Raw genomic sequence first — 27,412 nt, forward strand, 5'->3', positions numbered from 1 at the left:
TAATTTTCATGTCCTAAATCCAATTCTAATCCACCCTTCATCCAACAGTCCATTTTCTTTCCCACCTCAGCTGTCCCTGGTCAAGCATCATTATAATGTGGCAGGATGTTACGAAACAAACCCCACACCCTTGACCACCAACAGACAATATTCTAAAGTATTAGAAACTTTCCCCTGACGTTATTCAATTGGACTCTTGGACAGAAGGAACAATTAAACATGACACATTTGAAAGACATTTGTATTTTTCCTAATGGTACAAACTTTTAGCTATTTATAGGGATTATCTTTCAGCAAAGCTGTTAAGAGTAGCCATAAAAACTTGCAAGTGAGGCATAACTGCCGCAAGTTAGAGGGGGGTAGCCTGATACCCTCTCACTCGCACACACGTGTTACCTTCTCACTTTTATTTGCAGGCAGGTGATGGCAGACCAAATTGGAACAACCACCAGGAGTAATGTGATGCAAGTCTTGCTGACTCATCCGCTCTTACTGGGTGGGATGCTGGTAATGATTCAGTGTTATCAGAATCCCACGATTTCTTTAACTTTGGTTGTAGCAAATCAGCAATGGAGTAAAAACACATTTAAATGAAGAGGGTTTGTATCTGCATAGAGACTAATTGTGCAACTTTATTTTATATGCAATTTTTGGTTTTGAGGGGAAAATTAACACTCCTCTTTATTTTATTTATTTAATTAAAAAATATTCATCATCACCATTTGGTAAAAATTCATTGTAATGCAGCATAGCCCAATAGTCAGAGAATACAAAAAAAGTAAATGAGTAATGACATGAACAATATGTACATGATGATGTCAGTTTCAAATGACACCACAATATGGAGGAACGTGCACAAGAAGGATTACTCTGCGTCATCCAAGATAAAGGTACAGTACTGCCAAGTACATTTATAGATACTATACTTGGTAAATTCCGTAGCATATTGTTATGCTGTTTACATGAACCTAAAAACATTATCTTCACCAGGAGATCTGGTCTACATACCTTGCACAGCCTCACATTTGGCCATGCAAGGCAAACAAAACATCCTGCAATAATCTTTCATAGTTGTAGAAATTTGCAGCAAAATAACAGAGAACAATATACAGTAAAAGATAATTCTTATGAGAAAAAAATCGACATCACACTTGTGTAGATGTGAAAACAAATTACAGTACAGTATTGCCAACTAGTTTGGGAAATTCATTTAATGAACAATTCAATAATAGACCAATCAATATTCTATAACAACTTAGAAAGGAAACCTCACCTAATACGGAAGGAAATCTATCATCTATTTGAAAAGAGGTATATTTGTACAGATATCCTACAAGACCCTCATCCAGTACACCATGAGGATCTGATCTTGAATAAGGGATGAAAAGATGAAGCAGGAAAGAAATCAGCCAGGGAAGAGCAAAAAGTATAGATGTAAGGCTTGATAAAAATTAATAGCTGTACTTTAAAGAGGAGCTACAAAAATACTTGAAACTATTGCTCCCAGTGTTGCAAGGAACACTGCAGGCAAACCGAGAGAGGAAATAGGCTTACACAGAAGCTTTCTTACGACACGAATGAAGACAGCCTCACTAGATGGAAAGCAGTTCTATGACAGTAGCTTCTGGGATAAAATACTGTACTGTACATGTAACATACCACCTTGCTCTCAATTAAGTGAGAACACTTAGTAAACATGAACCAACAAGACACCAAATAAATTTACTTTGTAATGAATTACAAAAAACAAACATGATTGCAAACCACATTGGCAGCAAAAATAAATCTGCCCTGGTCAAACAAATCCAATTGGCTAAAAGCATATGTTTTGCAAGAACACTCCTTTGTCATTTCACAAAGACATAAGATTAAACTACAGCATAATTTTCAACTTAACCAATGCTTTTCTACATTTAAGTGTTCATAACCACCTATCATCACATCATTGGAAGTTAATTAGGGCTGGGAAAACATTGCCTGAACAACCCTATCCTCCCACAAGTCAGAACCAATGTTTCAGAATATGAAAACCTAAAAATCCTACATAACCTTTTGACTTTAAATTCTTGAAATTATTACAACAACACTGAGCATGGTTAGCCAAAAAAAAACATTACTATCAAACAAAAAGTGAATAACAAACTTTTAACCACCACAATATTTCTAAAATATATCTCTCCCCTTCCAACAGAAGACAGACATCATCCACCATGCACTGGCATCAAGAAATATTAGATAAAAATAACAATGTGAAATTTGTCTTTGGATGATGTACTGTCAACTGTAGCACCCATTTTCCCTAATTAAGAATGAAAAAAGTTTTAGAATTAACTGTTAACAAGGGAAATGCCCATCCTACAATACTAAATTTTTTGTTGATAAACCGTTTGCACTAGGAATAATGAAGTGAAAGTAATGAACCCTGAGGTGAACCTCTAGAACATGAATGATGCTGTTGACACACTAGAGCTGCAGTAGCACAGTGCTCAGTAGGAGTACAGTAACTTTGAAAACAAAGAAATCTTAATCAGAGTCAAACTTTATAGAATTCACTGTTAAATCTAAATTCCCTCCTTGGTAACTACCTCTCTTCTTTTTGTTCTTCTCATGTCTAAAGCCTTTGCCTTTGGTCACTTTAAGGTCGTGGTATGCTCGTTCTCCCCAGGAACCAGCACTGCCTCTCTGTAATGAAACAAGATGTATGTTAATATCAACCCTGTTAATCCTAACTATACAGCATTTACAAAGATAATATTCAAGACTACTCTTCACCTTCATGATTTAATGCCAATGTTATTCATTATTCACAAACTATACAACATATACAACATTTTACTCAATGGACAAGACTCAATTCACCAATATTGTACAAAGCCTTTGTCAAGACCACAACCAAACACAGAGCATTGAAATATAAGGCATCAGTAACAATAAAGATAAAAAAAAAATTCTGGCTGACTTAAATCAAAATATCCATGTATCCTGTATATAAAACACAATGTACTTATTTCAAAACTTACTATTAAACTAGTTGCTCTGTGCTTGGCCGTCATGGGTCTAGTCGTCAAAGGTTATCTTCTTGTTTTCACCACTTCCATCTAGTCCTAGGCCTGGGCTCTTGTTGAAGCCACCCCTGTTCCCAAAGCCACCACCACCTCTTCCTCCTCTGAAACCACCCCTATCCCCACCCCTGAACCCTCCTCTATCTCCTCCGCGACCACCTCTGAACCCACCTCTCCCTCCTCTGTCACCATCTCGAAAACCACCTCGAAAACCACCTCTCCCTCCCCTGAACCCACCAGGGGACCCTGATTCATCCCCTTCATCCTCTCCTCTCCCACCTCGGAAACCCCCTCTCCCACCTCGGAAACCACCTCTCCCTCCCCTGAAACCACCGAAACCACCTGGAGAACCCGACTCATCCCCATCACCATTTCCCTCTTCATCATTGCCACCTCGGAAGCCGCCTCGTCCACCCCTAAATCCACCACCACCTCTAAACCCTCGCCTATCTCCGCCCCTGAACCCTCCTCTACCCCGTTGGTTATTAAAACCGTTGACATCCTCCTCATCGGCTTCTCCCCCTCCAAAACTGTTCCGCTGAAAACCTTGCCCACGGCCCCTGCCCCTTTCTTTACCCTTGTAACCCAGGCCAGGACGAAATGATCCCGATCCAAATTCCTGATCTTCTTCATTGTCGCCCTAAAAAGAAAAGCAAAAAATTTCAGTAATAAATTACCTTGGACTGAAATGAATTGTCAAATTTTGGATTGATGATCACTTCTTCTTCGCGCACTCTCCGGAATGGCTCTCGCTGTAAAATAATTCCATAAAAATTACCATCAGTTAATTGTTTTGTTAAATTGATGCGTAATAGTCCTCACATCACCAGTTTAACAATATATGTATTACAATACTTTCAATAAAAATTGTCTCACAGAAAGCACTATACCACCTTGACAACTCTGGGCTAACTAAAGAGCCATTCGCCGGTGAATTCACAGAGGAATTTAACGATTTATTGAATGATGAATTGGCGGTATTCTGAAAGGAAACATTTTGCTGTCAAATGTAAATAAAAAGTATTAACTGTGACACACAGAGAGAGAGAGAGAGAGAGAGGAGAGAGAGAGAGAGAGAGAGAGAGGAGAGAGGAGAGAGAGAGAGAGAGAGAGAGACTATTGGTTCATTTCATAATTTCTGGGGTTACAAAATCAGTAGAAATTTTTTTTTTATTCCTTACAGTAAATATATTGTTAATTAAACAACGGTGTACAAAACCAATAAAATCTAGAAATACCACTATACTCGTATTTTCACTTGCATGAAACAAAGGAACTAATTGTATGGAAGTTTATAGCTTCCTAAAGGCAACTTGGTACTGTACTACCAACCACTGTAGTGTTCATTCTCTAAACCATACAATTATTGGCTGCCTTTCTCAAACCAAATTATTCATTTGAATTAAAGACTTTAGACCATATGCCCCAGCAAGGCCATCCAATGCCTGGGGGAAAAAGCACTACTTTCTCACTGTGATATTGGACAAAAAGGGAAATAAATCAGCAAATAATGTGAAATTAAAGGTTAAAAAGTGGGTGCTACAAACAAGAAAATTTTACAATGGCAAAGACAACCCTTATATTCTTCAGTGCAATTCATCCCTTTTCGTTGTAATTATTCACTTTTTTATTTCTCACAAATAAATTTCCAGAATAACATCAAAATCATTTAAAAGCAGTACTTTCACCATTTCTGAGTCAACAATAATTATCATTCATTCCCCATTCACAAACCGTTTTTCTTTACTATCCACTGACTTGTTAATTGGGGAAACTAAGAAATTTTTTAATAGGTGCTGATGAAAATCAAGGCACGTTATAATTCCATATCACAAATTGAAATGAACAAAACTTAGCAATGGATTGAGGTTACATTTAAGAATTATTCTCTTGGCAAGCTTAGAAAACTATGGCACGATAAAATAGCCTCATAAAACTAGTTTTTTCTCACCTGCTATATACTACAATATTTGGACTATAATATTACTATTATTATGTCAAAAATTGCTCGTAAAAACTTTAACAATGTTAGTTTGACTTCCTTATGCTGTAATACTAAATTTAAATATATTTAATAAATTGTAGTTCATAAAAATATCCTACACTAGATTATATTCTACTAGTGTAAGTTTGTTAAATTACCTACATGCCTAACCAGTCTAACCACATGTAATTTGAAAAAATGCCAATAAAACAATATTTGTTTGACAAGCTTCAATATGTAACCTGATTGAAAACTCACATTCTTTTCACAATTTGTTCCAAGTAAAAGAAATATTAATATCCTTCTAGTGCTTGTAATGAAACTTGACTGAATAAAACAATCTACAAAACAATTTCTTGAAATGACAAAAGCATGCCTTACCTTATTAGCTGTACCATTGTAAAGCTTCCCAGGAGTAAAGGTATTGGCCTTTTTATTAGGTTCCTCCTCTTCACTTTCATCAGATTCTTCTCCAGAACTGCTTTCCTTAGCTTTAGGCGCTGGCTTTGCAGGAGCAGGCTTGGCTGGGGCTTCCTCCTCCTCATCTGAACTTTCTTCTTCAGAGCTTGATTCTTCTGGCTTTGCTACCGGTTTGGCAGCTGGGGTTGCTTTAGCTGGAGTTGCTTTAGCTGGTGGAGCATCATCATCATCAGAGCTGGACTCTTCCTCAGAACTAGATTCTGCTGCTGGCTTCGGAGCAACAGCTTTTTGAACTGGTGTGGGTGCTTTTTTTGCCACGGGTTTTGCTTCTTCCTCCTCTTCTGAACTAGATTCCTCTGAACTGGACTCGGCTGGCTTTGCTGGGACTTTAGCTGATGGCGTGGTAGCCTTTTTGGCGACAGGCTTAGCAGGTTCCTCTTCCTCTGAGCTAGATTCTTCAGAACTGGACTCTGCAGGTTTAGCCGCAGGCTTGGCAGCTGGTTTTCCAACCTTTGGAGCAGGTTTTGCAGGTTCCTCCTCTGAGCTTGATTCTTCCTCTGAGCTTGATTCTTCTGGCTTAGCAGCAGGAGTGACAACAGCCTTAGCAGGCGGCTTTGTAACCTTAGGAGGTTCATCATCCTCCGAGCTTGATTCTTCTTCTGAACTTGATTCAGCTGGCTTAGCAGCTGCTTTAGGAGGAGCAGGCTTTGCAGCTTTCGGAGTAGGCTTTGCAGGTTCCTCTTCAGAGCTTGACTCTTCTTCGGAACTAGATTCAGCCTGCTTAGCTGCTGGTTTACGAGCAGGTGTCACAGCCTTTGCAACTGGTTTTGGAGGTTCATCCTCCTCCTCAGAGCTAGATTCTTCAGAACTTGATTCAGCAGTCTTAGCAGGTGGCTTGGCAGCTGGTGGAGCAGGTTTCTTTGCAGCTGGCTTTACTGGTTCTTCCTCTTCCTCAGAGCTCGACTCTTCTGAACTCGACTCGGCAGGCTTTGCCGGAGGCTTAACAACTGGAGTGACAGCTTTCTTGGCGACAGGCTTCGCCGGTTCGTCGTCTTCCTCTGAACTTGATTCTTCGGAGCTAGATTCAGCTGGTTTGCTTACTGGTGTAGCTACAGCTTTAGGAGATTTTAATGCTAATGGATTAACAGGCTTATAATTTTGTGCAGCTGGTGCAGTCGTTTCTTCTTCTGAACTAGACTCCTCAGAACTTGACTCTGCTGGCTTAGCTGCAGGTTTCACTACTGGAGTGGCAGGCTTACTAACAGCAGGCTTGGCTGGTTCTGCCTCATCTTCAGAGCTAGATTCTTCAGAGCTGGATTCAGGTGCGGCTGAAATATTTTCCCTTATGTTGAGTTATATGTTCTGATAACGAATGACTCTTTAACTACCAAAATTAGCAAATCCAATGAAGACAAGTTCCCAGACAAAATCTAAAACTACATTGTACTATATTGGTTTTCAGCACGTGAACAATAACTGCATTCTAAATTTCAAGATCATGGCAAATATGGATTACTCAAAATTTTACTTAAAAATATGACAAATTCGTAGATAATTTGTATATTTCCTAACTATACAAACCTTGGCTATTTAATAGGGGTATTACTTTCGGCGTAGCTGAAATGACGAGCCATTAGAATTTTAACGAGGGTTTACTACCCCACCGCTAGTTAGCAGGGCGTAGGGGAGGGTAGCTTGCTATCCCCCGCCCTACCCCCCACACACACACACCTGTGCTTGAGCTCACTTTGCTTGGAGGTAGGACTTCAAGGGGGAAAGGGCTGGCGGGCAAGTTTGACTAGATAGCTAAGGTTTGTATACATAGGAAAAATACAAATTATCTACGAATTTGTCATTTGTTCCGTAACTGACATACAAACCACGCTATTTAATAGGGGTGACTCACCCATTAGGAAGGGTGGAACGTTCCAGACAGTACTGGCTTTTGGCTTTGCTCGGGGGCTCATTATTTGAGAGTGTCTGCACTCAACAATAAGGAGTCCCTGAACCCCGCTAGAACCTTGCTACGCAAGGACTGCGGCCTACGCAAGCTGTGTGTGAAGGTCTAATAAAGTGTAACTCGTCCTAGGAAGTTGATCTGTAGTCCTTTAGATGGAAACTTTAGGCTAGGACTCTCAAAATACCACCTCGTCAGGGTATGGGGACATGACAGTATTAGCTTAATATTAGGAACACAAGGAAACATGGTTTACCTGCAGTGGTTTGAGGTCAGCTGTGCAGAGAACCCAAGATAGATGCTGCTTTCCCCAAGAGAGGGGAAGATGAAGAAAAAAATAAGGGCCAGACAAACCTTTTCATTCATGCATACTAAGACCGGGTAACAATGCCCTCAACCTTCTGCTACTTGTCCAATAAGGAGCCTGAGGTTTTAAACCAGCTGTTGTGCAGCCACCACAGGGCCGATAGAGAATGTATCGAGCCTCCTGTGGGTCACGTCTTGCAGGTAGTGGGCTGTGAAGGTCTGACGCTTCCACACCCCAGCCTGAAGAACCTGCGTCACTGAGAAATTCTTCTTGAAGGCCAGGGACGTAGCTACGCCCCTGACATCATGTGCTCTAGGGCGACGTGACAGAGGAGGGTCTGGATTCAGGGACAGATGGATCACCCTACGAATCCATGCCGAGATGGTGTTCTTGGTGACTCTCCTCTTAGTCCTCCCAGTGCTAACGAACAATGCTTGCACCTGAGGACGGACTGCAGCCGTTCTTTTGAGATACAGCCTCAAGCTCCTTACTGGGCACAGTAGGAGATGGTCTGGGTCATCTGTTACAGAACGGAGACTCGAAGTCTGGAAGGAGTCAAACCGAGGGTCCGCCACCCCCGGATTCCGAGTCTTAGCAATAAACTCAGGGACGAATTTGAACGTTACCTCCCTCCATCCCATTGAATGGGCGATGTCGTACGAGAGACCATGAAGTTCACCGACTCGCTTGGCCGAAGCCAAAGCTAGTAGGAAAACCATCTTCCAAGTTAGGTGGCGATCTGATGCCTGGCGTAATGGTTCATAGGGAGGTCTCTTAAGAGACCCGAGAACTCGAACCACCTTCCAGGGAGGAGGTCTCACTTCCGACTGAGGGCAGGTAAGTTCATAACTTCGTATGAGTAGAGAAAGTTCCAGCAAGGAAGAAATGTCCATTCCTTTGAGCCTGAAGGCTAGACTTAAGGTTGAGCGATAGCCTTTCACCGCCGAGACTGAGGCGCATTTCTTCCCGCAAATACATGAGGAACAATATTGCTGGAATAGTGGCATCGAGTGGAGAGAAACTCCTTCCACGACACCAACCACAGAAGACTTTCCATTTTGCCTGGTAGACAGATGCGGATGATTTTTGTAGATGTCCAGACATCCTGATCGCAACTTGTTGCAAAAATCCTCTCACAGCGAGGAGATGCTGGATAGTCTCCAGGCGTGAAGTCGTAGCGAAGCTACGGCTTTGTGGAAGACGTTGGCATGTGGTTGTCTGAGTAGATCGTGTCGCGGAGGGAGTTCTCTCGGAAGTTCCGTTAGGAGTTGCAGAAGGTCCGGAAACCATTCCACGTGATGCCATAGTGGAGCTATGAGGGTCATTGAAAGATTGACCGATATTCTGGTCTTGTTGAGCACCCTCCTCATCAGACATTACAGGGGGAAAGGCGTACACGTCGATGTTGTCCCACCGATGTTGGAATGTATCTTGCCCGAGCACCTTGGGATCCGGGACTGGGAAGCAGTATAGCGGGAGCTTGAAATTCGACGCTGTCGCGAACAGATCCACAGTAGGGGAACCCCACAAAGTCAGGACTTTGTTGGCTACTAGACGATCCAAAGACCACTCGGTACTCACTATCTGAGACGCTCTGCTCAGGTTGTTGGCGAGTACATTCCTCTTGCCTGGAATGAAACGTGCCGATAGCGGAATCGAGTGGACTTCGGTCCATCTCAGTATCTACTGCAAGATGGGATAGCTGCTTCGAAAAGGTACCTCCTTGCTTGTTGATGTAAGCTACTACTGTGGTGTTGTCGCTCATCACCACCACATTGTGACCCGCCATGTATTGTTGGAACTGTTGAAGGGCCAAGAAAACGGCCTTTGTCTCTATATGATTTATATGGAGGCGCTTTTCTGATTCTGACCACAGGCCTGAGGTCCTGTGGTGTAGAACGTGGGGGCCCCACCCCTTCTTTGAGGCGTCCGAAAACAGCATCAAATCCGGGGGAGGACGAGAAGATCCACTCCTCTTCGTAGGTTCTCGTCTCACCCACCACTGGAGGTCCGTCCGTTCCGCAGGTCCCATAGGGATCATGACGTCCGGGGAATCGTAACCTTGATTCCACCGGGACTTGAGTCGCCACTGGAGGGATCTCATCCTGAGGCGACCGTTGGGAACTAGAAGAGCCAAAGATGAGAGGTGACCGAGGAGACGTAACCACGATTGGGCTGTAAGTTCTTCTCGTCTGAAAAAAGGGCTTGCGACCTTCCTCAGCCTTGCTATCCTGTCGTCTGATGGGAAGGCTTTGTGGAGATTGGTGTCTATAATCATGCCTAGGTATACCAGTCTTTGAGTGGGAAGCAGAGAGGACTTCTCGAGATTTACCATGATCCCCAGATCCTGGCCAAGTCCCAGAAGTTTGTCTCTGTATTGAAAAAGGGATGGTTCCGAGTCTGCTAGGATCAGCCAGTCGTCCAGATAACGGAGGAGACGGATGCCGATCCTGTGTGCCCACGACGATATTAGGGTGAACACACTGGTGAAAAACTGTGGTGCTGTGGAGAGACCGAAACACAGCACCATGAACTGGTACTCCTTGTTGTCTAGGCTGAATCTTAAGTACTTCCTCGAAGATGGATGGACTGGGATCTGGAGGTACGCGTCCTTCAGATCCAGTGTACACATGAAGTCTTGCGGTCTCACTGCGAGTTTTACCGTGTCTGCGGTCTCCATGCTGAACGGAGTTTGTTTGACAAACTTGTTCAGAGCTGACAGGTCGATGACTGGTCTCCAGCCCCCAGACGCCTTCATTACAAGAAAGAGTCGACTGAAGAAGCCTGGGGACCCGTCGACGACCTCTTGGAGAGCGCCCTTCTTCAACATGGTCTGGACTTCTGCCCGAAGGGCCTGCCCCCTGGCTGATCCCATGGCAAGGGAGCTCAATGACACTGGATTCATCGTCAGGGGAGGTAGAGATGTGAATGGGACGCGATATCCCCGACTGATTACGGAAATCGTCCAGGAATCGGCCCAGAGTTGCTGCCACCTGTCTGTGCAACTTTGTAGGCATCCCCCCCACTGACGGACATGCAGGGGGACTGCCTATCCTAGCGTTTGCGGCCTCGGCTGCTCCTCTAGGATTTTTCCCTCCCCCGGAGGACTTCTTGCCTTTCCTGTCCTTGATAGGAAAGGGCTTAGACACCACTGTCTTCGCTGCCGTTGTCGGTTTTGTGGTCTTTGTAGGACGAGGCTGCTGGGGTGCTGGAGGCTTATAGGGCTTGGATGTCAAAGCCCTATGTAGGAGGGAGTCTTGGTGGGACTTCCTCCACCTCTCAGCAGCATGCTCCACGTTTTTAGGCTCAAACAGATTCGTTCTCTCCACGGAAGAATGTCTGAGCCTGCTTATCTCGGTGCTAGGGACCTTCTGATGGAACCTCTCAGCCACCGTATCCCAACATTTCAGGATGATGTTCGCCCACAAGTTCGAGACTTGGTGGGCCAAAAACTCGATGGTGCGAGTGCCTGAGAGTAGGAAGGTCTCCATAGCTTTCCTGGTACGTTCTTTGGAGAAATCCTCCGAACGTATCAGGATACCTAAGGTCCCTAACCAGATGTCAAGCCACGAAATGGCCTGCATAGCACACTTTGCAACCTTCTCCTGATTAAGGATCTCAGTCGCCGAGAATGAAACCTGCCGGTTGGAGTCTCTCTCAAGAGGGACTCCCCTGGTAAGCTCTTCCAAAGAATGGTGAAGGGGAAGAGCTAAACAAGGGTCCTCTATGATCTCGAAGTACCTCCTCTGCTGAACGCGAGATGGGAGAAGCTTGTTGCCGGCACTGGATCGGCTGGAGGAGGCTAACTCAGAGAGCTGGACCGCGATCTTGTCCCTAGTACTCTTAACCCCTTGAGACCAGGGCAGAGCCGCACTGGCCTTAGAGGGTTTTTGAGTCCCACATACTCGGTCCAAGACCGTGTCTTTGCCCTCTCGAGGGAGAATCTCTGGGTCAGCAAACCCATTGAGTCCTCATAAGGGTCAAAACTTGCCAAAAAGCATGTTCTGACTCCAGTAGCTCTCCTCCGGATGGACTTGCAGCGAAGTCTCCTGTCCCCAAAGGCTCTTCTTGGGGAGAATCGCGGACGTTCTCCGAGTGACTGGCTGGCTCCATTCAAAGTCTTGACGAGGATTTCGGTACTGTTCTAGAGTCCTTTGACTCCCTTCTGGGAGAGATGCAGGACTCCAACAACGACGGAGGTAGGCTCTTCTCCGCCCCTACCCGAGAAGACTTTCCAGCGCGAGATGGGGTTTCCCCCATTGGTGCGATGGGGGAACGTCTCACCTCACGTGACTCCCCTGAGGACGGGAAGTCCTCGTCCGACAGGGAGGGAGAAAAAGTCTGGGGGCAGAGGGGGCCTGCCTCAAAGGCTTACGAGGAGACAGCTTAGTGGGGGGGGGGGTAAACGCAGCCAAGGATTTGTGGCCCAATTCAGAGAGAACAGCCTTGAAGGCCTGCGTAACTGCTGACTAGTGCCCCAAACCAAGGCTGCTGGCTGACAGCTGTGCTGTCAGACACTCACTCTGGAGGGACGGATCGACCGATCTCTGGGAGGAGTTTCCACAGGGGGGTTCGCCTGTAAAGAAAAGGAAGAAGAAATGTCCCAGGACCTTTCTGGAACCTTCCCCCCCACCGGCGAGCGCGCTGTTCTGCGCTTGCGGGGGGATGTGGCGATGGCGACCTTGCCGTGCGTTGTCCTGCAGCCTCACGCAGGGGAGGGTATTGACGATCGCGCGGGGGAGTGGCGCTCGCGCGATGGGGAATACCCGGGGCCGCGCGCAGCATCAGTCGCCTGCGCGGGGGGACTGCTGATGTGCGCGAGGGGGATTGCGAGGGCGCGTAGAAGCGTGCGCAGGAGGCTGATTGTGTGCTCGCGCGTGAGGGTGAATGTTCGCGCGCGCGCAGGATCAAGATGAAAGGCCCGTGGGTGTGCAGGCGAGAGATGGCTCGCCCCAGATGATGATGTAGGGCGCGCGGAGATATATCCCTTGCGGGCGGGCGCGTAGTCGGAACCTGTGTTCGTTGGCATGCCTCTTGTGGGCGCACGTCAGGCTGGCGGTGTGTAGCTGCTGTAGGGGATGGGCGTAAGCGCGCATCCTCGAGGGAGCACGCAGGTGAATGCGCGCGCTGGCGAGCGTTGGCAAGCGCTGATGAGTAGGAGAAGTCTTAGACTTCCCTACCACACCCAGATCCGAAAATCGTGGGCGCGCATGAGATCGTTGGCGTACAGGAGAGCGTTGGCGCGCAGTAGGTTGAAGGCTCGCATTAGCGCGCTGGCGAGCAGGTGAGCGGTGGGGGGCTATCTCAGGAACAGCAGCAGGTGAGCGCCTGTTCGTTATCTCAGGAACAGCAGCAGGTGAGCGCCTGTGCGCTATCTCGGTGAGGTTAGGTAATTGTTGGCGTGCATGCTTAGCATGGTGCGTAAGGGACGTGTGCGCGTGATGGCGCGTACGCCCTTGTTGCGCGTAAGGGACGTGTGCGCGTGATGGCGCGTACGCCCTTGTTGCCCAGAAGGGACCGGTGCCTGACTATGAAAGACAGGTTTAGCCTAGTTGGCGCATAAAGCGCATCAGCTGCCAGGAACGGCGACGGCAGGTCAGCAGGTCTGTCGGGTGGTAGGTCGACGTGTTCTTTGAAAGGACAACCTTCCACCGAAAGGGATCGCGAACGATCCGCAGAGAGGTCCAGGGTTGTAGCCGGAACAGTCGGCGATTGATGATGAGGCTCCTCTGCTGCGGACTGCAGCGACGATGGTGAACCGAAGAGGCGCCTCCTTACCGTCTTATAAGGTGAAGGAAGGCCTCTCCAGCGAAGAGGAAGGCGAGCCTTGCGACGTATACGCCCTCTGGGGGGCGTTGGATCAGCAAGCTGACCTTCAGCAGTCCTCCGAAGAGGAATCTCTGTGAGTGAACTCCCCCGAGGGAGAGAATCACCGGCAGGAGAGACTGTTGGACTTAGTTTCTCCCTCGTAGGTTGAGCAGGAACGGGAGAAACTAAGCCTTCAGCTACTGCGGGATGAGAAGAGGCAGAGGTATTAGGAGATACCGCATTGGATACCTCTGACATCACAACGTCGACAATAGACAGAGGATCAACCTCTGCCAAAGTCGGCGAATGTTTGACAGCGGCACCGGATGATGTCAATAAGTGCTTCCTTGGAGGGCGAACCCTCGAACCCCAAGGGACACCAAAGCTGGAATAAACTTGTTACATTTAAATTTAAATTTAAATCCTCCCCGGGGGAAGAGGTGGAGCTGCCTCGCTCGGGGAGGCAACGCCATCTCTCGAACCCCAAGATCGGTAAACAGAACCACGGTCTACGCTACTACTCGCCGGTCTCTCGAAAGAGACCGATCGAGTGGGAGGTTCGGAGGAGGTTTGGGCAACGGTAGAAGAGTCCTTGGGATTTTCTCCTTTCAAAGAAAACTTCGAAGAAATATCCAGCCTGGACTTCATCTTACGTCGCCGAGAAAACCTCTCCCACTGGGAGGTAGACCACTCCCTACTCACCACACTTATTACCACTATCACACCGTTGGCCTCTACAGTAAGGGCAAAGGGTGTGAGGGTCCGTCTCGACTGCCGACATGAATGTTCCACAAGGGCGGTCGGGAAATCCAGGACAGGTGCGCATATTCGCAGAGACCAACTTCACACTCAAAACTGTAGGAAAGCAAAAAGACATTAATGGCTGTCAGAGAGGCGAGGGTGAGAGCGGACACGTCCGACTACCACCCGAGCTGAGAGCAAAGTGGGCTCAAGTACAGGTGTGTGTTGTGTGTGTGGGGGGGGGGAGGGTAGCAAGCTACCCTTCCCCTACCCCCCTGTTAACTAGTGGTGGGGTAGTAAACCCTCGTTAAAATTCTAATGGCTTGTCATTTCAGCTACGCCGAAATTAATACCCCTATTAAATAGCGTGGTTTGTATGTCAGTTAGGAACAAACTTATGTACATACCAACTTTCTGGACTTTTTTGGCTGGCGTCTGCTTCTGAAATAGAAAAAAAAAATTGAATAAGTATTTTCAAAACTATGAATATTCTCAAGAACACTACCAAAACCATTGATCTGGATTACGTTAAAATGATTAAACAGCAATTACCCAACTCAAAATACAAAGTATTTCAAATTCATGAAACTCGCTATTTCACTAGTTTATCAAAAAATTTTCAACTATATGCCTTCAAAACATAAGCTCCTTGACAAGATTACGTATGATTATCGCCAAAAACTGTAAGCCTTCAATTCAGAAACATAACACATAGTTGTGATGAAGTCATGAAATTTCTCATAAATGTTTTCGTGATTTCATGTGAACTTGATTAGCGAAAATCCTCAAATCATTCTTTTTCATAGGAATTCAATGCCAACAATTGTCAGCAGGTTTTATGTTTCCTTTATGATAAGGCATCTACTGTAGTGAATTCTTGTTGGTCACAAGTCAATATTATTTATTTTATGGTAGAATCCCTATACATCATTCAATTCCCCATAGTTTTAGGTTCTGAGTTAGCAGGTAGACCAACAATTATACAGGTACTGTACTAGGAAAACGGTCACAGTGTTCAAGCAATTATCCATGGCAAAAATCAGATTCTAACGGAGACACAAATATGCTGACTAAGCTTAGGATTACTTTATTATTACAAGGTTACAGCACTAAAATGACAAAATAACTGATTATGGCAGTCGACAACTGCAGATGACAGTGATCAATTTACATTTGACACTCTTGAGTTGCTTCCTTGAGCTCCTGACTCCCACTGACTTGCTAATGTAGCGCTTGAACTTTTAAAATATTTCAAAATTAATGAAACTTTATACATTTTCTACAAGGCATATGGCTTAATTCAAAATTGATTCCAAAATATTTCTTTAAGACATACAATAATAAAGATTCCATAAGAATTGTTACTTCCATCTATTCAATTTCAATTATTAAGGTAACAAAGTATCACAGAACAAGTTCATATCTTCTTCATTTCAGTAGATTCTACTTGCATCAACTTACTCGACCATTAATCTTCATCAAGAATTTTATCTCTAGTCTTGGGCACTAACAATACAATGCATAATTACATACTATTACTAAATTATAGCTAGACTAACAACCTTAGTTGGAAAAGCAGAATGCTATAAATCCAAGAGTTAACAGGAAAAATAGCCTAATGAGGAAAGGACATAAGGAAACATAGAATAAGTGTTCCCCAGTGTACCCTCAAGAAGAGAACTCTTAACACAAGACAGTGGAAGATCATGGTACAGGATTTATGGCACTACTCAAGATCAGAGAACAATGGTTTGAAAGCGAGTGTCCTCCTAGAAGAGCTGCCTACCATAGCTAAAAGTCTATTCTACCCTTACCAAGCAAAAAAATTAACCACTACTAGTGCATTACGCGGTTAACTCCTTGAACGAAGAATGTTTTGCAGATATCTCAAGTGTTGTTGGTTGTATGAGAAAAAAGGATAATGTATAAAGAATAGGTCAGTCTATTCATTGTATATGTAAGCAAATAAATTGAGCCATAACCAGAGATGGGTCCAATGTACTACTGTGGCTAGGCAAAGGACTAAATAACTTGCAGTAATATCTCACTGGGTGGCTGATGCCTTGGCCAACCTACTACCTACAAATTTGTGTTGAAATAGTATATCTTGATAAACCTGAAGCATCCCAAAATTTCTTACCTGTTTACCAGGAGTGGGCTTTGCAGGTTCCTCATCAGAGGACTCTTCAGAAGATGATGATTCCCTCTTCTTCTTGGCACCTACAGGAGTCTTTGGACTCTTCCCATTGACCATGGGAGGGGCTTTCTTGGGTGCTGTTTCCTCTTCTGAAAAATAAAGAAAGTCAAATTAATCAGGATTTGAAAAGTAGATTACCTTTGCATGACACCATTTTGACGTTACCAACTCGTTTGTGAATCTATCTCATAATTCCATAGTAAAAACTTCAAAATACAATTGTATTATTCCTTCGGTTTCATTTCCATAATCATACTTGTGCCCTTTGTACCAAGCTTCTACCCGCAAGTGAACTTAAGGACCCAATGTCAAAGGTATGTTCTCTAGTGACAATTTCGGTAACATCTTTAGCTCGCAGGTAAAGGATCGCCATTAGAGTAATGAGGGGGAACTACACATTTCCAAAAATTGACAAAAGTCTTGTTCCCCTAAGGCTTAGATGAACAGAGGCCTTTATCAAGGGATTTCTGTACAGCATTGGAGATTGTAAGAAGGGCATCACATGCTCCAAGACCTTTACGAAAACCAAATTACAAACTAGGGAACAGATGATTACCTTCAGCAAACCTATTCAGACATTTTGCCAAAACACATTAAAAAAAATTTAAATAATAAGGGAATTATGGAAATTGGGTGGTAATCAGTTGGACTTGAGCTACCACAAACACATTTATAGTGAAGTAACATTACCAATTCTCCAACAAGTGGTAAAAGCTCCTCTTCCTGCTAACTTGCACAAAATAACATATAACTTTGGAGCTAAGAAATCTGCTGTCTTTATAAAAAAAAAAAACACAAAGGAAAAATACCATTTGGGTCTACACATCCATAAGCATCAAGGTCCATCAAGAGCGCTTTAATTTCACGAGATTGAAAAGCTAAACTAGCCTCAGGAAAACAGGAATGAGGAAGTTAAGAGTTTCTCATTACTCTGCTTGGTGTCAAACACATCACCCAAAAGGGTTGCCTTGTCCATTGGACAGTGAGTGACAGAGCCATCTGGTTCAAGTAACGGAGGAACCGTTGCATCTACACCAAAGAGTGCAGATTCAAGGGTAGTCCACCACTTATGCTCCTGGGTTGTACCAGAAAGGGTTTCTTTTATGGTTAAATTGTATTCTTTTTCAGTTGAAGCATAAACTCTCTGAGCAAAAGCTCTAAGCTGAGTATAGTTATTCCAGGTCAAATCTCATCTGTTACCCTTCCAAAGATGAAGGTTTCCTAATTCTCCAAATAAGCAAGTCTACAATTATCACTGAACTGTGGTTTCTCCTTCACTCAGTACCTTAGCACACGAGAAGGGATATGTCTATCAATTATGTTGACTAGATTCTCATTCAAGGGGAATACAGGATCAACACTACCATACAATTGTGACAAATTCAAGTCCAAAATATCATGCAAAATCCCATTCCAGTCAGCTTGAGATTTCAAATAAATCTTATATTAGTAAGATACATCAGAGACAGGTTGTTCAGTCTTCACTACAAATGAAATCAACGCATGAGCAGATGAGAGAACCAACCTTAATTGTTATAACGTCAGGGGAGTCTGTGTATAAGAAGTCCAAGCAGTTACCAAACCTGTGAGTAGCTTCACTTATGATTTGCTCACAGCCTGATTCAGAGGCAGTCTAAAGCTCTTAAGCCATGGTAATAGGTAGGAGAAACAGAATTTAACCATTCCCTACGGTGAGCATTGAAATCACCAACAATAACAAAAGAGACCTTTCTATCATCTTGTATCTTGCCCATAATGGTAAAAAGACAATCGAAGATAAAATCACCCATGTCAGGATTCCGGCATCATTCGAAGCATTATATAGTCTAGGCTTGAACAGTAACCCCCCCCCCCCTCAATCTTGAATAGAGCAATTTAGTACAACTGGGATATGCAGTGTAGAAAAGGAGGATATCTATGACTAATAGTTGTAACAAGATAAAAAAAATACATCAAAAAGCAAAATAAATCTTACCTGAACTTTCCTCTGAACTAGACTCATCTTTGCGAGCTTTCTTGGCACTTGGAGTCTCTAAGCTTAATCGTCGTTTGTTTGGAGAAGTTCTGCAAGACCACATATCCCATACATTAGATAAATTACAAAAACATTAGTTTCTGCTTCTACAGTGAAAAGATACAAGGAAAGACAAACTCAAGATACGTAGTACTACAGTATATTCAATAAAATACTGTACTATATTCCACTAGCGTGTTTCCACAATGGCAAAAGATTTAATATGACAAATTCGAAGATAATTTGTATTTTTCCTAACCATACAAACCTTAGCTATTTACAAAGGGTATTACTTTTAGCGTAGCTGAAATGGCGAGCCATTAGAATTTAACGAGGGTGTATTACCCCCGCGCTAGTTAGCGGGGGGGTAGGGGAGTGGTAGCTAGCTACCCCTCCTCCCCCTCACACACAGGTGAATACTCACTTTCACTTAGAGGTAGGACTTGTCTTGGGGGACAGGGCTGGCGGGCAAATATGTGTAAATAGCTAAGGTTTGTATGGTTAGGAAAAATACAAATTATCTTCGAATTTGTCATTTGTTCCGTAACCGAAATACAAACCACGCTATTTACAAAGGGTGACTTATCCCTTAGGAAGGGTGGAAAGTCCCCAGCCATACTGGCTTTGGCTTTACCCGGGGACTCAGAATCCGAGTGAGTCGCACTCGAGAAAAGGAGTCCCTGCACCTCACAAGTTCCTTGCACCGCAAGGAACCATGTGGCCTACGTAAGCTTGTGTGTGAAGGAAGAAGTGTGACCCGTCTTAGGCAGTTGACCTGGAGTTCCAGAAGGAACTCTGGGTTAGGACGTTCCCAATACCACCTCGTCAGGGTATGGGGGACGCGACAGTATTGACTCAATACTCGGAACACAAGGAAACATGGTTTACCTGCAGAGGTTCGAGGTCAGCTATGCAGAGACCAGGATGCTGCTTCCCCGTAGAGGGGATGATGAAGAAAGAAGTAAGGGCCAGACATACTTCTTTCGTTCATGCAGACTAAAACCTGATAACAATGCCCTCAACCTTCTGCTACCTGTCCAAAAAGGAGCCTGAGGTTAGACCAGCTGTTGTGTAGCCACCACAGAGCGATAGAAAACGTATCGAGACTCCTGTGGGTCACGCCCTGCAGGAAGCGGGCTGCGAAGGTCATCAGACGCTTCCAGACTCCAGCTTGTAGCACCTGCGTCACAGAGTAGTATTACTCGAAGGCGAGGGACGTTGCGATGTATCCAACATCGTGCTGTAGGGCGACGTGACGGGGGAGGGTCTGAAGACAGGTCGAGATGAATGTCCTTGAGTCCGGGCTGAAGAGGTATACTGGTGACTCTCCCCCCATGTCCTCCTTGTGTTCCCAAATCGGCTGCAACTGAGGCCAAACTGCAGCTGTTCCCAGCGCTAACCTCTCGATTCCTGTACTGGCAAGAAAGAGAAGGTCTTGGGACATCAGACACAGAATGGAGACTCAAAATCTTGAATGAATCGGACCGAAGGGTCGGGACCCTCAGATTCTGAGTCTAGCCAACAACTCAGGAGCGAGCCTGAATGTTGCCTTCCCCTCTTCCTTAGAAAGGGGGGGAGTAGTAAGAGACCAAGAAGATTGCTTACACACTGGCCGTGGCCAGAGTGAGCAGAAGACCCAAGGCGGAATACAATCCGAGGCCTGTCGTAAAAGGGTCTTGAGAAGATCTCTTAAAGGACTAAAAGTCCGAGCCATGCTCCAAGTTGGAGGTCTTCCTCCGACTAGGGCAGGGACGATCGTAGCTTCGCATGAGCGAGAATAGATCCAGCGGGCAGGAAAAAGTTATTCCTTTAAGCCTGAAGGTCAGGGAAAGGCTGAGCGACAGGCTTCATTGCCAAGAGCGGAAAGGAGTTTCCTCCCGCCGAAAGGCAATAAGACCGTTATTGCTGGAGAAGAGGCCTCACGGGAAGAGGTATATCTCCCACGGCACCAACCACCTTAGACTCTTCACTTTGCCTGGGAGACCCCTGTGGATGACTATCGCAGATGACGCGACCTCCGTACCGCGACTGTAGCGGGTTGTCTCTTCTAGAGGAGGAAGCGTAGTGTCTCCAGGCATGAAGCCGAAGCGACGCCCCGGTTCGGGAGAGATGTCGCAGTGTGGTTGCTTGAGTAGCCTGCGCCGTGGGAGAAGCTCTCCCGGGAGTTCCGTCAGGGGAAGCAGAGGGTCCAGAAACCGTTCTGCGCATAGTCCCAGTGGAGCTCTCCCATTGAAAGGTTGACAGACAACCTGGTTTTGTTGAGACCCATTGTCCGCAGACAAAAAGGAGGGAAGACGCAGGCGTCGAAGTTGTCCCACCATCACCGGAATGCATCTTGCCAGAGTCTCGGGGTCTGAGACTGGGGGGAAAACTAGCGGAAGCTTGAGGTTCCAAGCTGTCGCGATCAGGTCCCCCAGATCAGCACTTGCTGGTTACCCAAGGTCAAAGACCCCTAGGTACACTCTCTCTATGAGGCTCTGCTTGGATAGTCTGAGAGAAACATTCCCCTGCCTGGAATGAGAGAGCCGATGGTGGAATTGAGAGAATCTCAATCATCCCGGTATCTCTACTGCAAGATGTGAAGGTGTGAAAATGCGTCCCCTGCTGGTTAGCATGAAGTCGACACGCAACGGGGCGACTTGGCAGGAGCGGTAGGACTGAAGAGGGGCCAGACTAAGGCCCTTAAGCCTGCCTGAATGATGGAGAGGTATCCTTCAGGTCCTGACCATAGGCCTGGACCGGAACATGCCCCCCCCCCTTTCCTTTGACGAGTCCGAGAACCGCATCAAGAATGTGGGGAAAGGACGAGAATATCCACTACCATCAAGAGGCTCCATAGGTCAACACCCATTGCAGGTTTAATAGTTCCGCTGGTCCCATAGGGCCAGGGAGTCCGGTTAAACATTGCCTGAAGCCACCGGAACTTGGATCGCCCCACATGGAACTTATCCTGAGGCGACCGTTCGGACTATAAACGGGTCAATGAGGAAAGAAGAACTAGGAAACGTTCCAAGGTAGGGCTGAAAACTCTGCTTGACTGAGAACAGGTACTGCGACTCTCCTCAGTCTTGCCACAGTCAACCGAAAGGAAGGCTCGGAGGATGTGGTAACAGAATCTGGCGTCCCCAGGTGGTCACCCATCCAAGTGCCGACGTTGCTTAACCTCGCTGGACGGACGAGAAGCGGGGTTTCCAACGTGGTAAGGCGGTTGACTCAATATCATGGCCAGATACTCCAGATGTTGAGGCAGAGGAAGAGAAGGCTCCGAGCAAAATACCATGAGCCCACACTCATGGTCAGCATTCGGAAGCTTTTCCCGGCGCTGAAGAAGGTCGAAACCCGAGCCTACCGGAGTTGACCAGCCCTCCAAACAGCAGAGGAGGCGGAAGTCTGCACCTGAGCGGCCAAGAGGAAGGCAGGGAGAGTTCTCTGGGGAAACAAACCTGCTATGCCACGGCGGGATAGCCACACTGCATCATAAGCAGGAATACTTGCAGTTTAGGCTGAATTCGACGAGCACCCTGGAAGATGGATGGAATGGAAACTGAAAGTACCCGTCCTTCCGATCCAGGGTTAAAGGAGTCCTGTCGCCTCGTTACCAGTCTGATCGATTCTGCTGGTCTACGCTGGCCGAAGTTTGTTCGACAAACTTGATCAGGGCTGAGAGGTCGACTATGGACATCCCCTCTCAGATCCTTCCTTACAAGAAAGGATCGACTGAGGGGGCCGGGGGTGAAGCCGTCGATGATCCTAAGGAAGACCTTCGCCTAAGGTATGGATCATTCTGCCCAACCGGGCAACTCTGCTGATGCTATGGCATAGAGGTTCAGAGACACTGAATTCGCTGACAGAGACGGCAGGCGCGATATCCTTGGCTACTCACAGAGATTGTGCGGGAATGGGCATCGGGAAGCTGTCATTCGGATGAGTAACCTTAAGCATCCTCCCAGCGAAAAAACCTGCAATCCTAGAGTTCGTGAACTCCTTTTAGGACTATGCCCCCCCGGGGGAGTCTCCCGTGCCATCTGTTCCTGACAGGAGGAAACTGCAATTGGACACCTTGTCCCAGTTGTCGTAGCCGATAACTTAGACCGACGTGGTTGAAAGAAGAGGGAGCTGGAGCCCTGCAGAGTCTGGAAGAAAGCGCCTTGGAGGAGTGAAACCGGAAGTCGATTTACTCCGCACAGCAGATGTTTAAGTCTCTGTCCTTGGGCAAAGACAAAACTCTTCTCAAGGATGGAAGGGTGTCTGAGGTCGTTGACCTCCACAGATGAGACACCCGAAGGAAGCCTTCAGTCAGTGCGTCCAGATGGTAAAACATCGAGCTTGTCCGCAAGTAGATACTTAACGACGAAAGGCCAAGGTGCCTGAGCTCGAGAGGAGGAAAGTACCCTTGATCTTCCTGTAGCTTCCTTGAACCAAACCTCGGGCCGTAACCGAGGAGGGAAAGAACCTGGTAAGCTCCCAGAGGAAGAGGTAAGCAGTCACCCCTTGTCCGATGGAGAAATCTTCAACGGAAAGCCCCCCCGCCAAAAATCCTTCCAGGGCGGGAGAAGGAGAGAGTACTCGTGCAGGAGAGGGGACCCTCGAGACCGACCTCTTGGGAACCAACTTCGCCCTGGGGGAAGTCACCACGAAGTCCACTCCTCTCTTTCTCTTCAGCGTAGGAGAGACAGCCGCTGGTTTGTTACCCTGGCCGGTGAGTGCTGGTTTCATAGCCCTCATTAACGCCCGTGCCAGCGGATCAAACCATGTCTGCTGCTCCAAGGACACAGAGTCCGAAATCCTCGCTAAGGTGAAAGGGATCGGGCGATCCTTTGGAGAGGACACGACGGTTCCTGCCTGAAAAGAAGGTGGGAAGAATGCTGTACTGACCTGTCTTCGTCCTGCACTACCAACCTGTGCTTGGATGGAGGTGATCCCGAGTGCCGCCTAGGAGCACGCGTCCCTGCTGCTACCACCGGCTGTGGAATTCGCCGCAAACTATGGTCGCGCGAGGGCGAACGGTCGCGCAAAGGCGAATGGTCGCGCGGGCGCACAGGCGAGCGGTCGCGCGGGCGCGCAGGCGAGCGGTCGCGAGGGCGCGCAGGCGAGCGATCGCGCGGGGCGCGCAGGCGAGCGATCGCGCGGGCGCGCAGGCGAGCGATCGCGCGGGCGCGCAGGCGAGCGATCGCGCGGGCGCGCAGGCGAGCGATCGCGCGGGCGCGCAGGCGAGCGATCGCGCGGGCGCGCAGGGGAATGGGCGTGACGGCGAGGGATCGTGCTGCCGCGTAGGTGAAGAAGATCGCTGGCGGTAAGCGATGGCGAGCAGCATGTGTAGGTGAATGATCGCGTGATAGGGTGCGATGGTGATCAGCATCCGCAAGAGGGCGAGCGTTCAGGGTTGTGCGATGAGGAGCAGCATGCGTAAGCGGGCTATCGTTCAGGGTTGTGCGATGGCGAGCAGCATGCGCAGGTGAATGATCGCGTGAAAGGGTGCGATGGTGATCAGCATCTGCAGGAGGGCGATCGTTCAGGGTGGTGCGATGAGGAGCAGCATGCGTAAGCGGCCAATCGTTCAGGGTTGTGCGATGGCGAGCAGCATGCGCAGGTGAATGATCGCGTGAAAGGGTGCGATGGTGATCAGCATCTGCAGGAGGGCGATCGTTCAGGGTTGTGCGATGAGGAGCAGCATGCGTAAGCGGGCAATCGTTCAGGGTTGTGCGATGGCGAGCAGCATGCGCAGGTGAATGATCGCGTGAAAGGGTGCGATGGTGATCAGCATCTGCAGGAGGGCGATCGTTCAGGGTGGTGCGATGAGGAGCAGCATGCGTAAGCGGGCAATCGTTCAGGGTTGTGCGATGGCGAGCAGCATCTGCAGTTGAGGGTCACGCGATGGCGGTCAGCATCTGCAGTTGAGGGTCGCGCGATGGCGGTCAGCATCTGCAGTTGAGGGTCGCGCGATGGCGGTCAGCATCTGCAGTTGAGGGTCGCGCGATGGCGGTCAGCATCTGCAGTTGAGGGTCGCGCGATGGCGGTCAGCATCTGCAGTTGAGGGTCGCGCGATGGCGGTCAGCATCTGCAGTTGAGGGTCGCGCGATGGCGGTCAGCATCTGCAGTTGAGGGTCGCGCGATGGCGGTCAGCATCTGCAGTTGAGGGTCGCGCGATGGCGGTCAGCATCTGCAGTTGAGGGTCGCGCGATGGCGGTCAGCATCTGCAGTTGAGGGTCGCGCGATGGCGGTCAGCATCTGCAGTTGAGGGTCGCGCGATGGCGGTCAGCATCTGCAGTTGAGGGTCGCGCGATGGCGATCAGCATCCGCAGTTGAGCTAGTAGCTGGCGAACCATGTTCCTTCAGAAGTGTTGGAGAACGTTGGCGTGCCAGCTGTAACACACGTGGGCGATCTGGAGATCGCTGGCGAGCTGATGATCGCTGACGAGCTGACGATCGCTGGCGAGCTGATGATCGCTGACGAGCTGACGATCGCTGGCGAGCTGATGATCGCTGACGAGCTGACGATCGCTGGCGAGCTGGTGATCGCTGTTCTAGATCGCGAGGGCGAACGTGGGCGCACAGGGCACGTAACAGGAACCACAGGGAAGATCATCTTGAAAGCGCTGACGAACAGGAGAGCGCTGACGAACAGAAGGGCGCGCAGGGAAACCCTGACACGCAAGGGAAGAACCCCCGTGGGGGCAACCCTTTGCCCCGAAGGGATCGTTGTCCGCCGGGAGACTGATGTCCGTCGGAAGACCGCTGTCCGTCGGGAAGACCGTTGTCCGTCGGGAAGACCGTTGCCCGTCGGAAGACGAGATTAGACTGCTGTCCATCTGCACCAAGACGGAAGATCGAGAAAAAGAAGTTGTAGGCTGCAAACGGAGATTCAAAAAGGCGCCTCAAGCACCCTTATAGGGAGATGAGAGGCCCTTACGACGAGGCGGACGGAGGGCCTTACGGCGAGGGAGGCCAACAGCAACAGCAACAGAAGAAACCTCCGAAGAGGAGTCTCTATGAGTGTACTCTCTCGCGAACGAAAGAGAAACACTTCGTGGAAGAGACTGGTCAGCCAGTGACCTAAGAGGGGCAATCCTCCGAAGAGGAGCTCCTGCAGTTGCCCAGCCCCTTGAGCGAAACTGCAGGTGCGACCGCTCAGCACCAAGAGCATAGTCGCACGAAAAAAAGGCAAGAGAAGAACCCCCCAAAAGAGGAAAAGCTCAAGCCTGGACAGGAAAAAACTTCCCTCGGAAGGAAAGTTATCCGCCCAAGGAGGCAAGCCTCCTGACTGTTCTAAAATGAACTGGAGAGCTGTCCGTCGACACGGGAGTACTACCAGTAGAAGGAGACACGCCCCTGACGACAATACAAGGGGGGAGGCAGCAACAGCCGAATCCCCAGGACTCAACCAGACAGCTCACACCGTTGCTATATTACAGAAACGAACTAGATCGGTAACTGTAAAAAAATAAAACAAATAATATTAGTACACATTCATTCCCCCGGGAAGGCTCCGAAGAGGAATCCCGAGGAAAAGGAACAAGAATTACACAACAGGCACGTGCCCTCACAACCACTTACACTCGCGGAAGGAGAGCTGTAACCAAAACAGAATTATAACAATTATAATTATGTAACTATGTAATTAAGTAATTTAAAAATGAATGAACACTAAAGAAAAAACGAAAACCCCGAAAGGAATCGTTCTACAAGCTGAAAAATTAACAACTACAATTAGATTCATAAACTAATTGAGACAAAATGTACGGCGTAGCAACCCCACCCACACGGGAAGGAAGCTACAAGGGCGTAGTAAAACATAGTAAAAGGGTGAACGACCTCAAGAGAGAGAGAGAGAGAAAGACCGAAGTCAAACTCGATCGCAACCCATAAAATTAGGCCGTGGTGGCCTAACTGCCGAGGCCTCCACGTAGATATCGTACACTACACACACACATCTGAAAAGGAAACTTACTTATTTCTATACTCAAATATATATACAAACATGAAAACATGTTTACATATATATTGAGTAAAAGAAAAGTAAGCGATTAAGTAAAGACAAAACAGACAATGGCTGCCAAGCGAGGACCAAGACAGAGACGTCTGTCACAGTCCGAGCCAAAAGTGAAAGTGAGTATTCACCTGTGTGTGAGGGGGAGGAGGGGTAGCTAGCTACCACTCCCCTACCCCCCCGCTAACTAGCGCGGGGGTAATACACCCTCGTTAAATTCTAATGGCTCGCCATTTCAGCTACGCTAAAAGTAATACCCTTTGTAAATAGCGTGGTTTGTATTTCGGTTACGGAACAAATAATTGTTGAAATACTCACTTTATGAAATGTTCTACTAGTTCCACAACACTTGGTGAATCAGATGGAAGCTTTACTGCCGGCTGAAAATATAAAATCCGATATAATAAATATGAACTGAAGGTTTAAGACTCGACAGGTTAAATTATTAAATCATGCTAATGCACAGTATCTCCTTATTGACTAAGCTAAAACACTAGGGCTCTAACAGGGAAAATAGCCCAGTGAGGACAGGAAATAAGGAAATAAACTATAGGCTATATGTGAAGCAATGAATACAAAAAAAAAAATATCTGAAGAACAGTAACAAAGTAAAAATATATAAATTATGAAAAGATTCTTATAGAATATCAATATCAGCCAGTTCAACATGACAAATTTGTAGATACTTTGTATTTTTCCCTAACTAATACAAACCTGTAGTTATTTATAAATCGCCAGAAGTCTTCTATGCTTCCATCTTAGAAGCTGGTTTATCTCGGAATGGTTATAGACACCAACCTGCAGTCTTTCCATCAGATGACAAAATCCTCAGACCAAAGGAGGTAGCAAAACCCATCCTCAAATGGGAGATTCTACCAGGTCAATGCAGGTTGAGCCTCCTAGGCCATTCAACCTCCCTGATCCGGTTAGTTCCC

At 47.1% G+C, this 27,412-nt stretch overlaps 1 protein-coding gene across 2 annotated transcripts in view; it reads right to left on the minus strand.

Moving 5' to 3' along the window:
- Positions 1–680: 680 nt before the first annotated feature.
- Positions 681–27,412, minus strand: part of LOC137660314 (nucleolar protein dao-5-like) — a 43,449-nt gene continuing 16,717 nt past the window's right edge. Inside the window, exons 2-8 of one of the 2 annotated variants that reach the window (XR_011047666.1) lie at positions 26,796–26,857; positions 18,452–18,540; positions 16,420–16,565; positions 14,687–14,720; positions 5,428–6,794; positions 3,740–4,044; positions 681–2,682 (exon numbers count right to left, since the gene is read on the minus strand). Coding sequence is in view for 1 of the 2 variants with exons in the window: in XM_068395127.1 (XP_068251228.1) it covers positions 3,058–3,702; positions 5,428–6,794; positions 14,687–14,720; positions 16,420–16,565; positions 18,452–18,540; positions 26,796–26,857 (2,343 nt within the window). In the remaining variant the exon portion in view is untranslated. Of the gene's footprint in view, positions 2,683–3,020; positions 3,703–3,739; positions 4,045–5,427; positions 6,795–14,686; positions 14,721–16,419; positions 16,566–18,451; positions 18,541–26,795; positions 26,858–27,412 lie in introns of both variants that reach the window. The other variant, XM_068395127.1, reaches the window with a different exon arrangement.

The sequence above is a fragment of the Palaemon carinicauda genome, chromosome 20 (assembly GCF_036898095.1).
Source record: "Palaemon carinicauda isolate YSFRI2023 chromosome 20, ASM3689809v2, whole genome shotgun sequence".
NCBI classification, from domain to species: Eukaryota; Metazoa; Arthropoda; class Malacostraca; order Decapoda; family Palaemonidae; genus Palaemon; species Palaemon carinicauda.